Source organism: Phaethon aethereus (assembly GCF_964289735.1).
Source record: "Phaethon aethereus genome assembly, chromosome: 13".
Taxonomy (NCBI): Eukaryota; Metazoa; Chordata; class Aves; order Phaethontiformes; family Phaethontidae; genus Phaethon; species Phaethon aethereus.
In genome coordinates, this window is record NC_138589.1 from 17,623,158 (window position 1) to 17,641,883 (window position 18,726).

At 38.6% G+C, this 18,726-nt stretch overlaps 1 protein-coding gene across 1 annotated transcript in view; it reads left to right on the forward strand.

Moving 5' to 3' along the window:
- Positions 1–18,726, forward strand: part of CDYL2 (chromodomain Y like 2) — a gene marked incomplete at both ends in the record, with an annotated part of 53,392 nt that overhangs the window by 10,578 nt on the left and 24,088 nt on the right. The window contains 4 exon segments of the mRNA XM_082005652.1: positions 34–159; positions 17,104–17,155; positions 17,159–17,203; positions 17,436–18,027. Of these exon segments, the coding sequence (XP_081861778.1) occupies positions 34–159; positions 17,104–17,155; positions 17,159–17,203; positions 17,436–18,027 (815 nt within the window).

Below are 18,726 nucleotides of genomic sequence, written 5' to 3' on the forward strand. Positions count from 1 at the left end.
TTCCCATCTCTTTCCATCCCTTTGTGCTCCTAGTGGAATTTCCCTGGATGTTGCTGACCTTGTCTTCGGGAAGTCACCCGGCAGCCCCGCAATCCCTGCTGCCCATCTCTGGCACCCCGCTGCCTCTCTGCCGCCTCCAGGCGTAGGGAAGCCTGGGAGGTGAGACAGGTTGTCCACAGCTGAGTCTGCAGAAAAGTTGGCTTCAAAATTAAGCTCAATATGTACAGCTTCCATGTAGGCTACAAAAGTACCATAAGGATAGGAAAGTGGAGCTTATGTACTTTCATCAGTGAATGAAAATCTCATTCATACTTGGCTGCCCTGGACCAGTGAGCTCATGCCACACTAATGCAAACTACTGGCTGAATTTACCCCATGGAGTTACCTGATCTCTGAAGTGCAGAACTGGGTTATTTTAGTAGAAATTGATTCACTAGTCATGAATTTAATTTGAGAAAATCATGTAATTTTTGCTTTGCTGTTCTAAAAGTGACAGCAGTTCTTTTACATAGCCCAACAGTCTCAACAAACCGTTTAATAAGTCTGAGGCTGAGAAGAAAATGCTGTTACTTCTTCATTTCCCACAAGACATTTTATGGTGAATCACTTGTGCCTAGTGAGTGGTTTCTCAGGTCAGCAAAACCAACTCCTTCCTCATTTTTGGGCACATGTATCCAAAGGATACTAATCCTTTGGATGAAAAGTCTTGAATGTACCTTACCATGGTAAAAAAAAAATACACAAACCAGTAAACTCAAAAAGTAGTTAAACTCTTTTCTTACATTTGACTAGTGCTTTATATGCCTGCTTTCAGAACATTCCCAAAGTGTTCTGTTTTAATTTGCTTAATTAGTATTTTTCAATTCATAGCATGTCGTTATAAAAAAAACCAAACACTGAAAATTTAATTTTTTTAAAGGTAGATTATTAAATTTTTACAGCATGTGTAACTTCCATATGTGACTTCTTTTTAAGATTTTGCACTTACATAGTAGTATGACTCTAAATAAGGTCAAATAAATATTTAGCACTAGAATTTTTCACAAATGGATGAGGATGATGTTGTCCTGTTTCAGAAAGGGTACAGATTTATGCGGATGTAAAGCAGTTTATAGACAGATGTGGGTAATTATATAGTTGTATGCAAAGATCCCGTATAGCACAGGGGAAAACTATTCTCTTTGTCCATATGACTGAACACCCGGGTACAGATTTAAGACAATAAGTAGTAAACTTTTTGCATAGCACGAATAAAACTGGGGCACAGAACTGAACATGGCACATCCTCTGTACATTTAATTTTTCCTTTTTCTTTAGTCAAAATTGTACCATCTTTAAAAGATGCATTATTTTTCTACATAATAAAACAAAGAAAATCAGTGACTCGTATTGATCGGGTGAATGCAGTTGTTATGTCCTGTACTTCATAAAAATGTTCTCCCTCAAAATTATATTAAGTAGCGTGTATTTGAACTTCAGACACAAGTGATGAACCCTAACACTAACGATGAAATTTTAGAATATGGCTTCTGAAGCAGCTACAAAATTTTAGACAGAGCCATCACATTAGCACCCAAATTTTACAAAACTTAAAGAAAGATGGAGACCATCTGTTCAGTTAGCTGCAAACCACTTTGCAGGATTTAAGGTTTGGAAAATGAAATAAGCTAACAGAGATATAAAAGGTACCAGTGGCTGGAAGTTTACCCTTAATAAATTTGAGGAAATGAGATGTACTATTTAACATTAAGGTTATAGCGTTTTATTTATAGCACTTGGAAAGATGCAGCAGCAGCAATGGTGTACTTTCTGTGAATCACTTCAAATTAAGATGCCATGATTTTCTAATAGATGTTGTTTAAATCAGAATGTGGGACCTGGTGTGGAACTGCTGAATGAAAAACATTCCTGTGTAACCCAAGACAGGCTAGACAGTCCCTTCTGGCCTTCAAATCTCTGAATCTCTGGGCCTGGAAGTAATGCCATGACAGTTAAATAATCAAGTCTGGGCCATCATACTGAAAAGGAACATAGGTTCCTCCTAAATGGAAGTAGCATTGGTACTTCTTCAGCACCATGGTATATAACACTTATTCTAGATCTGTGTTCTAGGGGTTTTTTTAAATGTTGTCAAGACACTACATCCCCAAAAGTTTTATAACCACAGACTAATCATCTGTCAAAAGAAAAGAAGCCAATTTTGGTCCCATTGAAAAAAATTTCATGCTATCATATATCATTCACTCTGGAAGGTCATTATTATTTTAATAGATTTGTATTTTTTATTTTTAGACTATACTACACAATAAACACCTAAAATGCTGGAAAGCTCAAGCTCAAAGATGCAGAGTCTCTTCCACCGTTATTATTAGAACATCTGATGAACAGGATATTATTAGCTTTTTATTTTAAACAGTGGTTAAAATCCTATCATTTTAAGAAAGGCATGGTGACCAACTGTTTAAGAATGAGTTCTAGTGTGTGAATAAACTATAAAGTGCATATGACTCTCATGTAGCAGAAATTTTCAGTACTTTATACTGTTACAAATAAAAAACTATTTGACTCTAATTCTTTAGAATCATAAATTTGTTCACTGTACATGCAGCCTATTTAGATTATCACAGGATGCCATTTATTGAATAACGTCTACATTTAGTTACATAATTAGATTTCATATTGCTGACTTATGAATCCTGTAACTAGACAGGCATTAGACAGGGGAAAGAACCTAGTTCCTAAAATACAAACTCTGGGTTAGAAGAGAGCCTGAAAAATCTCTTTACTCTCTAAGTATCTACCATAATAAAACTGAAGCCAAATAGATGCTTATGTTGACGAAAAATTGCAATCATGTTCCTTACACAAAACTTAAGTGGCTTATTGATTCACTTGGACAGGACTCTCCATTGTTAATATGTATAATATTATGAAGGGTTAAAAAAAAAAAAGTGCATCACCAAACAATTGAAAGTGGAGAGATTTCAGACATTTTTATAATCTTGTATAAAAATTATTTGATATTAGATGGCCATCAGAGGTAGTTACTAAATACCTCAGAGTGCTAATCTGAGTAAGAAAAGCTTCCAACGAAATGTAGATGTACAGGTGATTCATACACTTCGTTGTCCCTTACTGTCACTTTTGGAAGATTCTTTCTAGCCATTTAGAAAGAAACTGAAGAACGTTCCCCATTCATTTTTCCCCCGTGGCTGTCATCTAACTAGCATACATCCTTACATGTGTTGTAAAACATCTCAGATTCCCTTTAAAAGTAATTCACAGGTGCAAACTTGCCTTTTAAAATCTGCACTGACTATTTGTAATTGTGTGCATGAACAGAATCAACAAGGCAGAAATTGTAAAGATAATGTAGCATACGGTACTGCGTGTGTTGTATTTGCCCTGTACTGCATAGTGCATATTCTGAATATTGCATGTGACATTTAACAGCCAAGGGCAAGGTCTTTTCCAGAATAACACTGAATTTTTATACTGCAAAACTAACGTCTTTGTCTTTGGGGCACGCTAAGCAATCGTTACTTCTGATCTGACAGACACCCTATACTAGATTTTGTGATTAACATATTCTGACCATTTAATTTTAAGAACAAGTAAAACATTATGGTGCACTGCATATTAAAAGAAAGTGCTCACTGCTCCGAGCTCCACCTGTTATGCTGTTAAATAATAGTAATGATCATTAGTATCCATTTAGAAGCATAGATTTGCATGGTGCTTTCTAACTATGAAAATAACATTTCAGAGTAGTAACTGGGGAAATACTCTGGAGGGAAATTCTCTGATTATTTAAAGACCGCGGTCAGCTTGTTTCAATCCTTCTTCCATGATCACCTGAAGTTTCTTGTTTCCTTGGAATTAAACTAAACACTTTAACCATGTGCATATCATCTTGAAATCACTAAAACATCAAAACATAACATACTTTCTTCTTATCCAGAAGGCAGGTTTAGTTGCGTTCTAGATATGTTATCAGGTTTAGTTAATATCCCTGAAAATATTCCAAAAGGATGAGGTTTCTGTTCCTTCATTAGGGTGCAGCTGGCCAGCATAGTAAAAGCCCTACTTTCCCCAATACTTATCAGCATTTCTGTTGATGTAGTAAGACTAGAACACTCTTCCATCATGTGTGTTACTGTTTATTTCTACATTACATTTTCTGTGTATGCCTTTGTACACACCTGCTCTTTGGAGAAAAACTTCTGACATGTCATCAGAAGTTCCTTATGTAATTCCAGAGCCATCTAATCCAGCTATATTCTTTTCCCTGCGAAAGGAAATGTGTATTCATCTTATGAGTCTCTTACCCCTTCAGCAGGAACCTCTTGGTCTTGTCAGGACATTATACTGCATAATCTACTACAAAACTGCTAAATACAAGCAGCAGCTGGCATAAATACTAAATGCAGATATTCAGCACAAGTTCATCTTGGGTTTTTTCCTCTCTCTATATTGCTCACTAGGCTTCAAAACAGGTTTGCTTCATCAAAATTTTTATTTTGTAGACTGTTGTACATAAACATTATTTCAATGCACCTTTCCCATTTTCAACACCAGGTCTGAAATCACTTTACAGTGAGGGTGTTCTTTATAGATAAGGCACATACAAATGAAGAGAACAGCTGAGGTGGTGAGGACTAGAAACAGAAACTCAGACTTTCAAGCCCCATCTAAGCTTCTTGTCCTGCAGAGCATTCTGTTACTATCTCTGCACAATCCTCCAGGATAGGTACAAGAACTACAAGCATATTTTTATTAGCATGTTTCCTCTTACCTTTGTGGTAAACGTATGGTAACGTATCCCTCTTATCCCTGTCTTTAATTCCTTCATATTAAATTGGTGGAGCATGTTGTATGTTCACACCCCAACTTAGCGCATTCCTTGTCTGCTTATACCATAAATACCACCGAATGTTCATACAAACACTGAAAATACACTGAATAATTACTTCACAATGTATCTCAGTATTAAGAAATGTCCATTTATTGACTAAGAAATATCTTTTTAAGCTTGTGATCAGCCGACCTGGTCCTCCAACCCATCTCTCCTTTGTGCATCTCAGAGAGTACATTGCGCTTGCTGTATGACCTGAAAGTCAACAAACCCTGATGGTATCAGGTCAAGGAAAGAAGGCATTTCAGAGCTGCTTGTGGGAAGCTCCCTTCCAGCTGCCTGGTAAATCTAAACTCAGCTGAATTGAGTCAGATCATACACCCACTTCCACAGATTGCACAGAAGTCAGTTTTCCAAATGGAGCTGCTTTTCCAAGTGGAAAAGAATTAATAAAGAATTAGTAAATTATTAGTAAATATTTTAGATAAAATTTATGTATCGTAGAATCACAGAATAATTTAGGTTGGAAGGGACTTCTGGAGATCATCTGATCCAATCCCTTGCTTAAAGCAGCACCAACTTAATTAGGTTACTCAGGGTCTTGTTCAGTCAAGTTCTGAGTATCTCCAAGGATGGATATTCCACAGCCTCTCTGCATATCTGTTGCAGTATTTGACTACATGTATAGTTTGTGTTAGGGATGACAGCAAGGACATCCGAAGATTATCATGGACTCATTAGAATTAGAAGACTCATTAGGTGTGAGATTCATAAGAGTTTCTAACAACTTATTAGCCATTTGTTAGAACTTCTTTTTGTAGTTTCATAAACCATTCGGAATCTTAGTATTAAATGTGACCCAGAGGTTTCTTACACTAAAGTGTGAATTTAAGCTTCCATTCATGAAGTATGTGGAAAACAGTATGGGTGTTGGAGCACCAATGTATGTTGTACTGTGCACTAACCCTCAGTTAATAACAAGCAGACAGCTGTAGCCTTCCACGGCTTCAGTTTGTGACTGGCATAGTGCCATGGCGAGAACATACACTAGCCTAATCCCAGTGAGAGAAGTGTAAGCAATAAATCTCAGAAACCCTACATTTATAAACATATAGTGCCCCATTTTACGGAGGCACATGGAACAAAGCCCTTTGCCACATCATTGCTGTAAATGCATCCAGGAGCAGCTGAGGTATCAACACAACCGCCAAGTTAGGAATCTGACTAACAAATACGTGGAAAATTTCCTCAGTAATATATTCACTACTTACATATGCAATACTGCTTCAAGTACAGCCATTTCTAAATGGTTCCTCAGCTTCATCAGAGTTCCAGCCTCACCCTGACGCTTGGTACATCTGCATGATCTATCAACAGAAAGAGAAGATAGCCGTCAGCATGGAGATGTGGCACATGCCTCCACAGTAACCCTTGGAGTGATCCGGCAGGCATTTTGAGCAGGATGGCAAGATGTGTACCTCTCTGCCAGAGAAACCCTGGTGGTGTTCCTTGGGACCTCCCTGAAAACAGTAATGGATTCCAGTCTATAGCAACCCCTACGGCTGGAAGTACTGCCAACACTCGGCTGAAACCCTATCATCAGAAATAATGACGATCTAAAAGAACTCGGGACTCATCAATTAACACTTCCTTAGCTTGTGCGAATTACCAAGGCTGAAACAGGACTCGCTGAGGTCAAGGAATGGTGACCATCTCAGTCAGCTTTCAAGAGGACCTAGGGCCTGAGGACAGCAGAAGGGTAACCTGTGATTGTCTGCTCGGCAGCACGCCGCTCGATAGCAGCTCCCCCGGGACTCTACCCTCGCCAGAGGAGTTTCACGGTAGCATGTGGCCAGAGCCTGCCACGCAGTGTGGTGTAGCCAGCCTGACTCACTGCAGACATTTGTACACGCACAGATGCGTTAGTGCCTTTCATCCACACTGTAAGCAAGCGTCCTCCTCGCGCAGCCCGTCTAATTGCTCCAAAACACACTCTTACGTTAAATCAATGAATATGCTTTTATGCCATTGCATCTCCACGTTTAGAGCACTGTCCCCACTTTTTAAATGCAGATTTCTAACTAGCTGCACTCTCAAATGATTTAAAGTGCATCCATCTGATGAACGCTGACAGCTTTTGTAGCTGCCCTTACTACTGTCCTTAAGATAGTTTGTTCCTTCCAGGCACCAGTAGTAAGTTGGTTTTACACTGGACAGAATTCAGATCTCGAACACAAATTAAATCTGCAGTGAAAACCAATGCAATAATTGAGGCTAGAATTTGGCCTGCTGACCCTGCTCATCTGAATGCTATTTCTGAGGGGATAATGACGTATTATTCTTCCTTTTTGACAATTACTCTTTCACAGATAATTTTTGAAATTTTATGTGCCGTTTTTCTGTGATGTTGCACTGGTATCCTGGATACTTACTTGTAAAATTCTGTGCTCCTATCATGCCATTATAGTTGCCTAAAGCATGCTTTTTTATTCCTTTTTTCTGCTCTGCCTTTCTTTTTGGCTTACTTCTGTATTCTGCCATCACATTAGCTTCATGTGTGTAACCAAGAAAATGAAGAATTCTGCTGAATTCTGAAAGAAACCTTTGTGTTTCATGACTTTTCTTTTATTCCACTACTTTACTAACTGCTACTCTGCTTTTCACTCAGAGGATCGCCCCTCAACCTTCCGTATTGTACAAAGTTATCTATTTTTATCCCTTTCCTTCCAAAACCTATCCCTGCATGGTATTATTCACAAATTTGACTGTTACTATCTTCGCTATATGGATGCTCCAAACCAGTTGCCTCCTATTCTAGTTTGGATAGAAGCATGAAATGGATATATGATTTATCCTTCTGACATCTCCTTATCCCTGTCCAGCCGTTAATATGACATGGACAGAGTTCTTCATTTTCCTCTCCCTCCTGTCTCAGTGATGCGGGAGAGATTACCATCCTCCTTCGTGCTCAGGCCTGTAACCTGGGAATTCTTTTTTACTTACTGCTGTGTCAAATACATATTGATCATTTCAAAAATACTTGAGTCTCCCTGTGTACAGTAGCTAGAAAAGGCATATTGTCACTGGTGTTTCTTTACACACCATACCCAAAAATTGCTATTCCATATCCCATATCTTGGAGTAACTACCTAATACATGCTGGAATTGTTTATTTTCCTGTTTTCCAACACAGAGCCTTAATTTCTACCAAGCTATCATTTCAACACGGGGCACATTCCTCGAAAACATATGCAAAGCTCTTATATCATCTTCTTTCAAAAATCATTGTAAAATTCACTTGAAAACCTTTGGTAGGGAGAGCATGTTGTACAATGGCCGCTTGGACTGACCGGTGTCACCTTGTAGCCCCCCCAATATGCTGTACCCTCCTGGTGTCTCTCGTCGCTCTGCGAGTCTATGATTCTGTATTCTTCTCCCTCGCGCATAAGCTTCGCAAAGCCAGCAAGCTGCCCTTGGACAATTCTCCTCAGCTGTCACACCAAGTTGGTAAAGGCTCTCTGAGCAGCTGAAGCTCATGCTCACATTGAAATCCTAAGTCCTCAGCGCCTATGGAAACCATCAAGTGACAAACAGCTCCCCAAAACCTAGGCTTTCACTTCGTGCTCAAGTTTACTACTTCGCTGTAAAAGGGCTAAGAAAATATTTTTCTACCTACCACACAAGAACTGTGGTTTATTTTGTGACAGTCGTACCAGTAGTATTTGTAAAGCAATGAATCACGGAGTGGTAGTACAGCAGAGTAGTTCAGATATTTATTTATATTGTATTATAGCTGAACCTTTGTTTTTTGGGGTTTTTTTTAATGTGGAATCTTCTCTTCTGGTTAAGCTTTGGGATGGGTGTAAAAGCGCTGAAGTCCTGGCCTTGAGTTGAATCTGAACGAAGTCCATATGGTCGGAGAGAAGGACTCAGTGAACTGTACAACAGAACACTAAAATAAGCTAGAACTGAACAAGATAAAGGAGGACAAACTGTGAATGAACATTAAAAAACTAGAGAACATTAATTTTTTTCTAATGATTTCAGGTGCAGCTTTTATGTAAATTAATAATTGCTTCCTGCATTTCTGGACTTGCTTTAATGTTGGTGAAAAGCACCTTTAGTCATATTTTTGTTTTTTAACTCCAGCTTACACATTTCCACATGTGTTTGGAAACGAGTATTTTTAACAAGTTCCAGGCAGTTTTACTGAAAGAACTGCGATATGTTCACATAAACACTGGTTTGCTTAGAAGTCTCTTCAAGTCCTGCTCCTGTTCCTATAAACTGCTTTTAAAATAAAAGTAAAAAACCCTCGTGGTTTAAATCCCAGGGATTCCTACTTTGATTTTACTTGCATCTTAGTAAATTGGGAGTAACTATGCTGACTTGTAGTACTGTAAAGGAAGCATAGGCAGAATCAGGTCCTTATTAGCTTGTGGTGAACTTTTCTCTTCTGATAAACACACACATCTCCCATGCACATACTCTCAGATGATACAAAACTGGAGAACGCCATTGAATGCAGCAGAGAAACATTAGAGGAAATAATCCACAGCATCAGAAAGCTGAGCGCCATACATGTGGCCAAAACAGCCAGCTCTTTGTAAAGCTTAGCAAAATATTTTGTCCCTTTGAATTTAGATTTCTCATTCATCTTTTAGTCATCTGTGCTTGTTACAGAAATAGATTGTAGAAGAACAGTTCTGCTTAAAGCAAACTTCATCCATGTCTCAATTCTCTTAGGTTAGCAGCGTACACTAACTGTTTTTAAATCTCTCTTATGACAGTAAATAGGAACCACGTTTATTTTTTACTTTGTCGGTCTAAAAACCAGAAAAATATCTGTTGTTTCTAAATTTAAAGTGTGTGCTATAATGTACAAATCAAATTTAGCACTGTAGTAAAAATTACCAGCTGTACTTTAGCACTGAAATAAAAGTAAGCATTTATCACTAAATTCAAATGTTCTTGATAGCTTTCTAACAGATGCCTTCTGAAATCAATTGTGCTAGCAAGTTTGTGGAGGGTGTGTTCAGAACTGACCACTTTTTAACATAAAGGACATCAAGAATTTGCTGCTGCTTCCTGCTTTCCTTTCCTTAAGAAATACCAACACTGAAATACAATAGTGAACTGATTTATTGTGCAAAAGAAAATGGGGATTTGATAAATGAAATGCATCATTATGCTTTAAAATAAATAGAAACCCCTGTGTTCTTTGGATTTCCACGTATGTTTTATGTGTTGATCAATGTTTGTAAGTGAAAGGGACTTAAAGCATTTACTGAGGAACAGACCTAAAGAGGTGTCCCCCGTGTTGCGTAACAGTTCTGTCGATGACATGGGTGCCCACTTGGACTGCAAAGGAAAAAATCCTGCTCTTCCTCCCTATAAAGGACATTGTCAAGATTACCTTAACCTACTGCTAAAGAATATATTTATTTTTTAGTGCACTTTTCTTGCACTTTTGAAAACTGCCTTGCTTTCCAAATGAAAACCTAAAATATTTTTTACAAAATGATTACATTTAAGAATGACCAGCTATTTGGTGTGCAACCTATCAACAATAACCCCGGGCAGAAATGTGTTCTGTATCATGAACATATCCTGTATGAAAGGGCTCTATGATGTAATTGCCTACAATGACAGGGACTACACATGTTGAGCCAGAAGTCCCTTCCCGGTCCCTGTGTCATCTCTCAGTTTTCCTTTTCCAGGCCTTTCCCAAGGGATAGTATCGCTCTGTACAAAAATGCCTTTCTTCCAGTGCAAAATTCTTGTGTATATTATTATTCCTGTTTGCTCAAAAAAACATGATTGTGGCACTTCCACCACAGGTATTGTTTACACACGTACATTTAAATATGTTAATAAAGAAAATTATTTAGATTACATCCTTAAGTTTGTAGTGGGAGAGCGAAATGGCTTTAACAGACTGGGAGATTTGAGCACTGTAGGTTCTGACCAGGAGAAGGCTGCAGTAAATAAAATGAGAGAAGGGCACGAAAATGGGTTGTTAGTAGAGTCAGCAACAGGGACAGACGGCATCAAGGGGGGAAACACAGCCCGTGCATGGAACTGGAGATGTGGCACCAGGGCAGTTCTCAAGACCCAGAAAAGAGCAACTGAGAGACCAGACCAGAATTTCAGTATCAGTGAGACCGAGTTTCAGAAAAAGGTGTGACTTTCAAGAAAGATGGCATAAGGTCACTAGAGATACGAGTCTACATGGGAGCTGTGGTTGGCTGTTTTTCTGCGGGCTATCAGCCAGGGCTTCGTTTGATCCAAGCTGGAACGAAGGCAAGCTCCTCCTGCCAGAAGACTCCTTACACAGAGGAAATCATGTTGCTTGCATAAGCATGGAGCGAGGCTTGTGTTTCAGTTTCCTTAAAACACCTGGATGCCAGGGAAGGTAACTAACAGAGAGCACTTATGCTGGCAAAATGCTGGGTCCAGAAAGTCTTAGGAATGTGAAAACACCACTTTTAGCAGTAATTGCTAATTGCTGCATCACTAGGGTAAAATACAACTAACTTGCAGTGCACTTCTGGTTTTCTCTGTAAACCTGGGCTGTTGAACCACATCGCAGGAAGCCTCCAGGGCGTTGCTGTCCATCCGGAGAGGAAGATCAAAGACGTAGGCTTACGTACAAGGAGCAGCAGGAGTTTTTACAGCATGTGTTTGTTCTGTTGTAAGTCTTTGTATGTATGTGTTGGAGAACACATACACCTAACGCAGTCGTTTGTGACCACGTTTAATATGAGGCTAGTAGGCTTTTTCCAGTGAAAATGCAGAACTTTGAGGATTTCTCTAGCAAGTTTAACACCTCTTCTGATTCCGAGAAGATTGTAGAAGATTAAAAATCCGTATGCTTAAGAAGAGAAAAAGGGAAGAGAAGAAAAAGCAGTGCCTTCTTGACATGAACAGGGTGTTCACTGAACTTCTTGGGAAGATGTCATTTGAGGTTTTGCCTGTGAATAATTCTGATCAGGAACGTCTTCCCTTTCATTTTTATGACGCTCCAGCCCTTTCACTTTCATTTTGACCTTCCAGGTAACTACACAAATTTACTACTGGTGGGGTTTCATAGCTGGCACATTGATTGGATTTACTCTGTTTTGAAACTGTGGGTCAGATTCGGAAGAGAGACCCAGCATCCATTCCACTGTTATTTTTCTAATGTGAATACTGACTGCTTCAGAAGGTGTGGTGCCATAGTTTTCGTACATCTGGAACAAATGCTCCAATTACCAGATTTTGAGAAATTAAATACAAATACAAGAGGAACACAAATAAGTTACAAATACAAACAAGCAAGCGATCTACAACTAATGAAATACATTATTTCTTAAAGGAAAGCTAACAAAAAAGAGAAAGTTGGGGCAATAATGAATTTTTAAAAGACAAACATGTTGAATCAGATGGCCTTTATCTCTCTCAGAAATCTTACTGCCTTTCTTTCCTTGGCACTTTCTTCAAATACCCTTCCAACACCCTGAGGCACAGCATGGGACAAAGACCTCCAGTGAAAAAAACACATAAACCAGTACAAGCCCTGTAATTTATAGTAATGAAAAGCAGTTTTTCTAGTATAGTCATGAAATCAGTCTGCTGCTCTGTACTGTACACTAACAGAGACCATCTGAGCATCACAGATTACAGTTTAAATTGTTTACATAGATATGCATGGCCAGAAGAGGAGATGACATGTACTTATTTTGGAAATCACTAAGTAGATACGCAATCTTCCAAACCCTTCCGGAAGTTTATTGATCTCCTGGAAGGTTTTCTGGGGGTATAAGGATTTTTATTTATGCTCTGCAGAGCTCCTGTGAACTGAGAGATGTGTATGTTGTGCTCTACCTTTACAGTTGCATCTGTAGAAATAATTCAATAGGAATTGCCCTTTTCTACCTTAGCCTCAATTTTTCTTTTACTAAGTGGACAATAACACTGCTCTGTTAAATGAGTGATTTTGACCCTCTATTTCTACTATAATTGATTAGTATTTTTTTTATTTCACATTAAGTTTAGAATACAAAATATGTTTTAAAGGCTTTTATTGGTCCCTTCTACCAAGTAACCAGCGGTAGAATGAGAGGAAATGGCCTCAAGTTGTGCCAGGGGAGGTTTAGACTGGATATCAGAAAAAAATTCTTTCTTGAGAGAGTGAGTGGTCGAGCATTGGCACAGGCTGCCCAGGGAGGTGGTGGAGTCACCATCACTGGAAGTGTTCAAAAAACGTGTGGACATGGCACTTCAGGACATGGTTTAGTGGGCATGGTGGTGTTGGGTTGATGGTTGGACTTTATGATCTTAAAGGTCTTTTCCAACCTTAATGATTCTGTGATTCTGTGTGACTTGCATTCTAGCTTGTGCCTCTGTACATAGGTTTAAGGCTAGTTGAAAGCTAAAAAGTGTGTTGCAAATGCATTTGCACAGATGCCATGGTCTCATTCTGTTTGTTCTCTTTAAACATATTTATATGGTAACATACCAGCACTTCAGTTCATCCAGAATTAGCCAGGAGGGGCAGGGAGAGGGAGAATCCAGGCAAGTAATGGTATATGTCAATTCTAGCACTCTCCTAACTGTGATACCCCTGCAAACTTTGTTTGCAGTCATTTCACTTTTATTAAATTGAACTACTTAGTTTTCCAAACCAAATATAGTGGATTGGAGGATTTGGCAAAATGTAACTACCAAGGTCACTTTTGGGAAGATGTTATTCGGTTCTCATTAAAGACAGAACTGAGGGGGGAAATGGAAAATTGGACACTGAAGCCATAGATATTTTCTGCATATTCTCAGAACTGTGTATTGCTTATTCTAGGGAAGGAATGAAAGTATTATTTCTATTAATCACAAGCTGTCACAGAATTATTTCTCATTAAGAAAACTCATATGAATTTGTGAAACCTTACGTAAATGCAGAAAGATTATTACTTTATATACTACCTGTTAAAACAAATATGCATCATTAAAAAAACAAAACTGTGATGTTTGTTATTAGTGTGGACTGTGACTAGAAGGAAAATGGGACATACCCAGGTGTGGGTAAAAACCTGAAGCAGTTCACTGTATGCAGTGAAGGATCACAGTGGCACTCTGAAGGGGATAAATATCAATGAAGAACTTAAAGCCCCAAGAAAGAAAAGGGACCGTGTTGAGAGGTCAAGTATGTTCGATGCTACCCTCAAATGCATTCAGTAATGAACAATGAGGCAGTAATGAGGACGAGGCAAATATCTACTCAGACTTTTTATGCCTCATTAGTCAAGCCAGTGGGTATGATGGCTGAACCAAAAAACTCAAGGAAAACAATTAATTTTGGATCAACCCACATTTTTTTCATTTTCTCCCCAGCAAAACAATAAACTGAGAAGGGGATTTACCAGAGACAAAACATTTTGTCTTCAGTTTATTTAGTCCCTCTTTATTTTAGTTTTGTTAGTTAAACTGCAAGTGAAACATTGATAGTTTTGTTCTGAAAATGCTGCAAGGAAATGCTTGGTCCTTCCTAAATATATTTGCTTTCTGAATATTTTTTCTGAAACCATTTATGAAATTTGACCCAATTTCATAAATACTTTTATCCTCTCTTCATGATGTGTTGAACTGGTTAATCACATTCTCCATTGCCAGTATTTTCTTTCCCAGGAACAAAGACCACTCATGTTTTGTCCTTTTATCCTCTTAATTGAAATGCATAATGCCACATCACCAAAATACTTGAGTGTTTTCCATATTAAAAAATGCTCTCCACGAAACCGCTTCCCTTCACGTTGGCCTCCTTGTAGTAGAGCAAGAGTGTGAAAATGAGAAATCAGTATAGAGAAATTGAGAGGTCTGTGCGTGAGTGAAAAAAGATGAGGTTAAAGAGATGTTTTTTGTATGTGATTCTGAAAATGGCAGGATATTTGTCCTTTCTGAGGTTCTGCCTTCAGGGAGCAAGTGGAGGAATGCAACTGGTGTAATCCCTCGAAAGGAAGACAGATGATACCTACTCCGAGGTAGCATCAACCTGACACAGAGTTTGTGTTCCAAGTCCAAACTCCTGAATTAAAAAGGGAGGGGAATGCATGTATTGTGTAGCTAGTACAGACAGAATAGCACTAAACCAAATTCTCTATAGTAGTGATAGCTGTGGTCTACTGAGTTTAGCAGCAATTTAGTTTTTTACCAAGGACATATATATGTATATGGGTGTGTATATATACACACACACATTTTGCTTCGTGGTATAGTGAGCCACAGTAATAAAAGTAACAAATACACAGACAATCCACAGGCCACTACAGAATTCCATGGTTCAATGTACAGTCTTTCTGGCTAGTCCCAGATAGGAGGATGAGAAGTATTTTAAAGCCAGGGATAATTTGGACAGCTGTTCTCTATAAAGTCAACAAGATCATAATAAGTCTATTAGTTTGACAATTGAAAGCCACACATCCCAAATGAGGACCAAAAAAATGCCAGTTCATTTTTTATTGTGAGGACTTTTCCCTCTTTTCAGACAAATGATCTCAAACTTGCTTAGACTGAGCTTCAGTTAATTGTTTTGCCACACTGAGCAATCCTGAAGAGGACTGTGCTGAATTCAGAGTAAAGAGGATGCCTTGCTCTGCTTCTGCCGTGGTTCTATGCAGATATTTGATAAGACAGAGCACAGGAACGAGCTGTTCGGGATGCTGCAGTTCAGTGCCCTGGAGATGGAGGAAAGCTGTCCACCCTAACTCAGACACAGATCTCAGCCTGGTTCCCATGTAAATGACTTGAGATAGAAGTATAATGTTTAGCTGCTAATTACATTTAGATCCTTTGGGGAACCCACCAAGATTTCTATGAATGTACAGTTCCAGCCAGTGAACAGACAGAATTAATCCATTGGTTTGCTCTAACAGGGGACCTAAAAAGAACAATTACTTACGCTGCTGTGATTGCCCTTCTTCAAGGTTAAATTCTCCATACAGATTCCACTGTTGTTCTTCACATGAGATGATTGTTCTTTGAAGAGCAATGAAAACTATTGCAGTAGCTATCCACTTATTTATTTTTCTAAATTAACAATTGTGCTTTTGGTTATCAATAATGATTTTTTTTTTCATTAGTGGCATCTTTATCCCTTGTAAGCCACATCTTTAAAAAATCAAAAATTTAAAGAATCGGAAAATAAAACTTGGGAGAGACTTCAAAAGGTTTTCTCATCATAACCTGATTTTCCAGCAATGACTTTTCATAGCAGATGTTTGTCTAACAAACAAAAACTGTTTGTTCTAAAAAACCTCCATACCTTCCCCACGTTACCCGTTCTAACGCTTAACTCTTACTACAGTTACAACATTTTTCCTAATGATTCAATCTAAATTTCACTTGATGCAATTTAAACCCGTGACTTTCTGTCCACTGATTGTGCTTGGGTTTTCGTAGGCACTCCAGTTGAGATCTTGCCAGTACTGAGACAGCACAAAGATTTCTTCAGTTGTACAGTCCATTTTCCACAAAAGCATGATACTGTTAATTCACATTCAGCTTGCAGTCCCTTTATCCCTTGGTGCAGAAATGTTCCTTAAAATGACATTCTTTGGCATAGGTTCATGAAATTCATTACTTCTGCGTAAGGATCCTGCCTTTATGCCTTTAATTTGCCTTTTTTTTTTTAATAAATTAGTGCACTCACAAATTTGTGTATTTGCTCAAATATTGCATTCATTAATAATACAAATTTTTATAAGTTGGAAGTAGCAGAGTGGATGTATACTACTCCAGATAAGATCTTTGGTGTAAAATACTGTGATTTGTTACAATCAGTTCTCTGTTCAAGATAGTTTCAAGACAAGAAGTATGGGGATGTTATAGGGACACAATGCATGTGTGGATTCAGGAGAATGATCAGTAACTGACAATATAGCAAAAGACACTTTATTTAGCTCTGTCAAACAAGAGGTAGCTGAGGCATGTAACAGTAATAGCCTCATTTTACAACCAGATTTTCAAAGAAATCATGCTTTCATTAATAATATGCAGGCCGTCTCTTGTTTCTTCACATTCTGGCTCTTGCAGATTCCCAGGTCAGATTTGATCAGGTATTTATTCCTCTTCTTAATGTTTTCAGAAAGGAAATGGCCTTGCTGCCGGAATACTGCTGGGGCTACTGCATTCCTCTCCTGTATTGCCAGGTCTGTCCATGGGAATTCTTTGTGGAACAGAAACATGTAACACTGATGCCTAAACGTTACATCAAGCAGTTCGTACACCCACCAAGCAGGTTTTCATCGGCAGTCAGCATGGTCTGTGTAGGATACAATGGGAATACAGTGTTGGACTGCACCCTATGAAAATAAAGTAAATTTAAATCTGTAAAATAAGTTGCTACATTTTGGCTAGTCTGGGTCATGTCAGACTTTCCATGTCAGAGCCAGTTCATCTTTTAGGCACTGTAATTTAGGAGAATCTCATTTATACTAGGGCACCTCTACAGTGTCAGGGAGGCCTTCCTAGCTGTAAATGAAGAACACCGTTTTCATGACAAAACTACTTTTCTTTCTAATATGGTATTTTTGGTTTTTTCTTTTAGGTGGAGAGGATTGTAGACAAAAGGAAGAACAAGAAGGGCAAATGGGAATATCTCATCAGGTGGAAAGGCTACGGAAGCAATGAAGACACCTGGGAACCTGAACATCATTTACTACACTGTGAGGAATTTATAGATGAGTTCAATGGACTACACGTTACTAGAGAAAAGCGGTCAAGACATGGGAAACAGGCCAGCGCTCCAAAATTTTTACGGGAAAACCGAGGATCATCTGTTGAGAAAATATCACATAGACCTGAATCTGGGAAGTCTAAAGGGTCAACACACAAAAGGAAGAGAATTAATCCATCTCTGCAAAAACAGAAAAGAGGATATGCAGCAAAGCCAGCATCTGCTAATGACAGGGCTGCTAAAACTGTGACTTACCGAACTACTCCCAGCGGTTTACAGATCATGCCACTGAAAAAGCCACATAATGGTCTGCAGAATGGAGATGGCAGTCATGAAAAAGATTCTAGACATTTTGGGAATGGCTCACAACAGCAAAACATGGATTTAAATGATCATGAAGGAGAACAAAATTTGCCCAGCGTGTTGGAAGTTAGTAATGATTCACCTGTTGTGAATGGAATCGGTATGTGATTTAAACAACTACGATTTTTGGAGGGGGGAGGGTGTTAACTGCAGCAATTACAAATAGAGAGTCCACTTGTGGAAAAATCATTGTCATCCTACACAAGTGATATGGTGAGAAGCACATAAACAAGTTTTACGCTCTTTCCCCATATATTATACCATTTTATTATCAGTTGGCTTCTCTCCTTCCATTTCCCATGGAGTGACAGGAAGGGCTTTGTTACATACCTTTGCCGTGTAAAGTCCTTGTGGGGAAATGATGACAAAGCATGGAGTAGGAATGCCAAGGGAGGTATGTATAATACAGCAACTTTGGTTTTGTGTATCTCCAAGTAACAAATCACTTCTCAGTTACGCGTGCTTAGACCCGACAGTCTAGAAAGATCAGGATTATTTTAGAAACAGAATTAATACCACTCTTGCTAGAGTATCCTGGTAAGTATGTCTGAATAACATTCAAGTTCCTCAGTATTAATACTAGTCGTATTCAGGAGTACTCAGAACTGCCAGGTCCTTGTCTCTGACTGACTGGATACATCAGAAAGTCGCAAGACATACTTTAAGGGAAGGTACAGACAGCCTTGAAGTGAACAAGACAACCTGCCTATAGGAAAAATTTCTTTCAAATCCCCACAGTTACTCGCTGGCTTAGTTCTCAAAGAATAAAGGTTTGTGTTCTCTATAAAATACTAGGCAG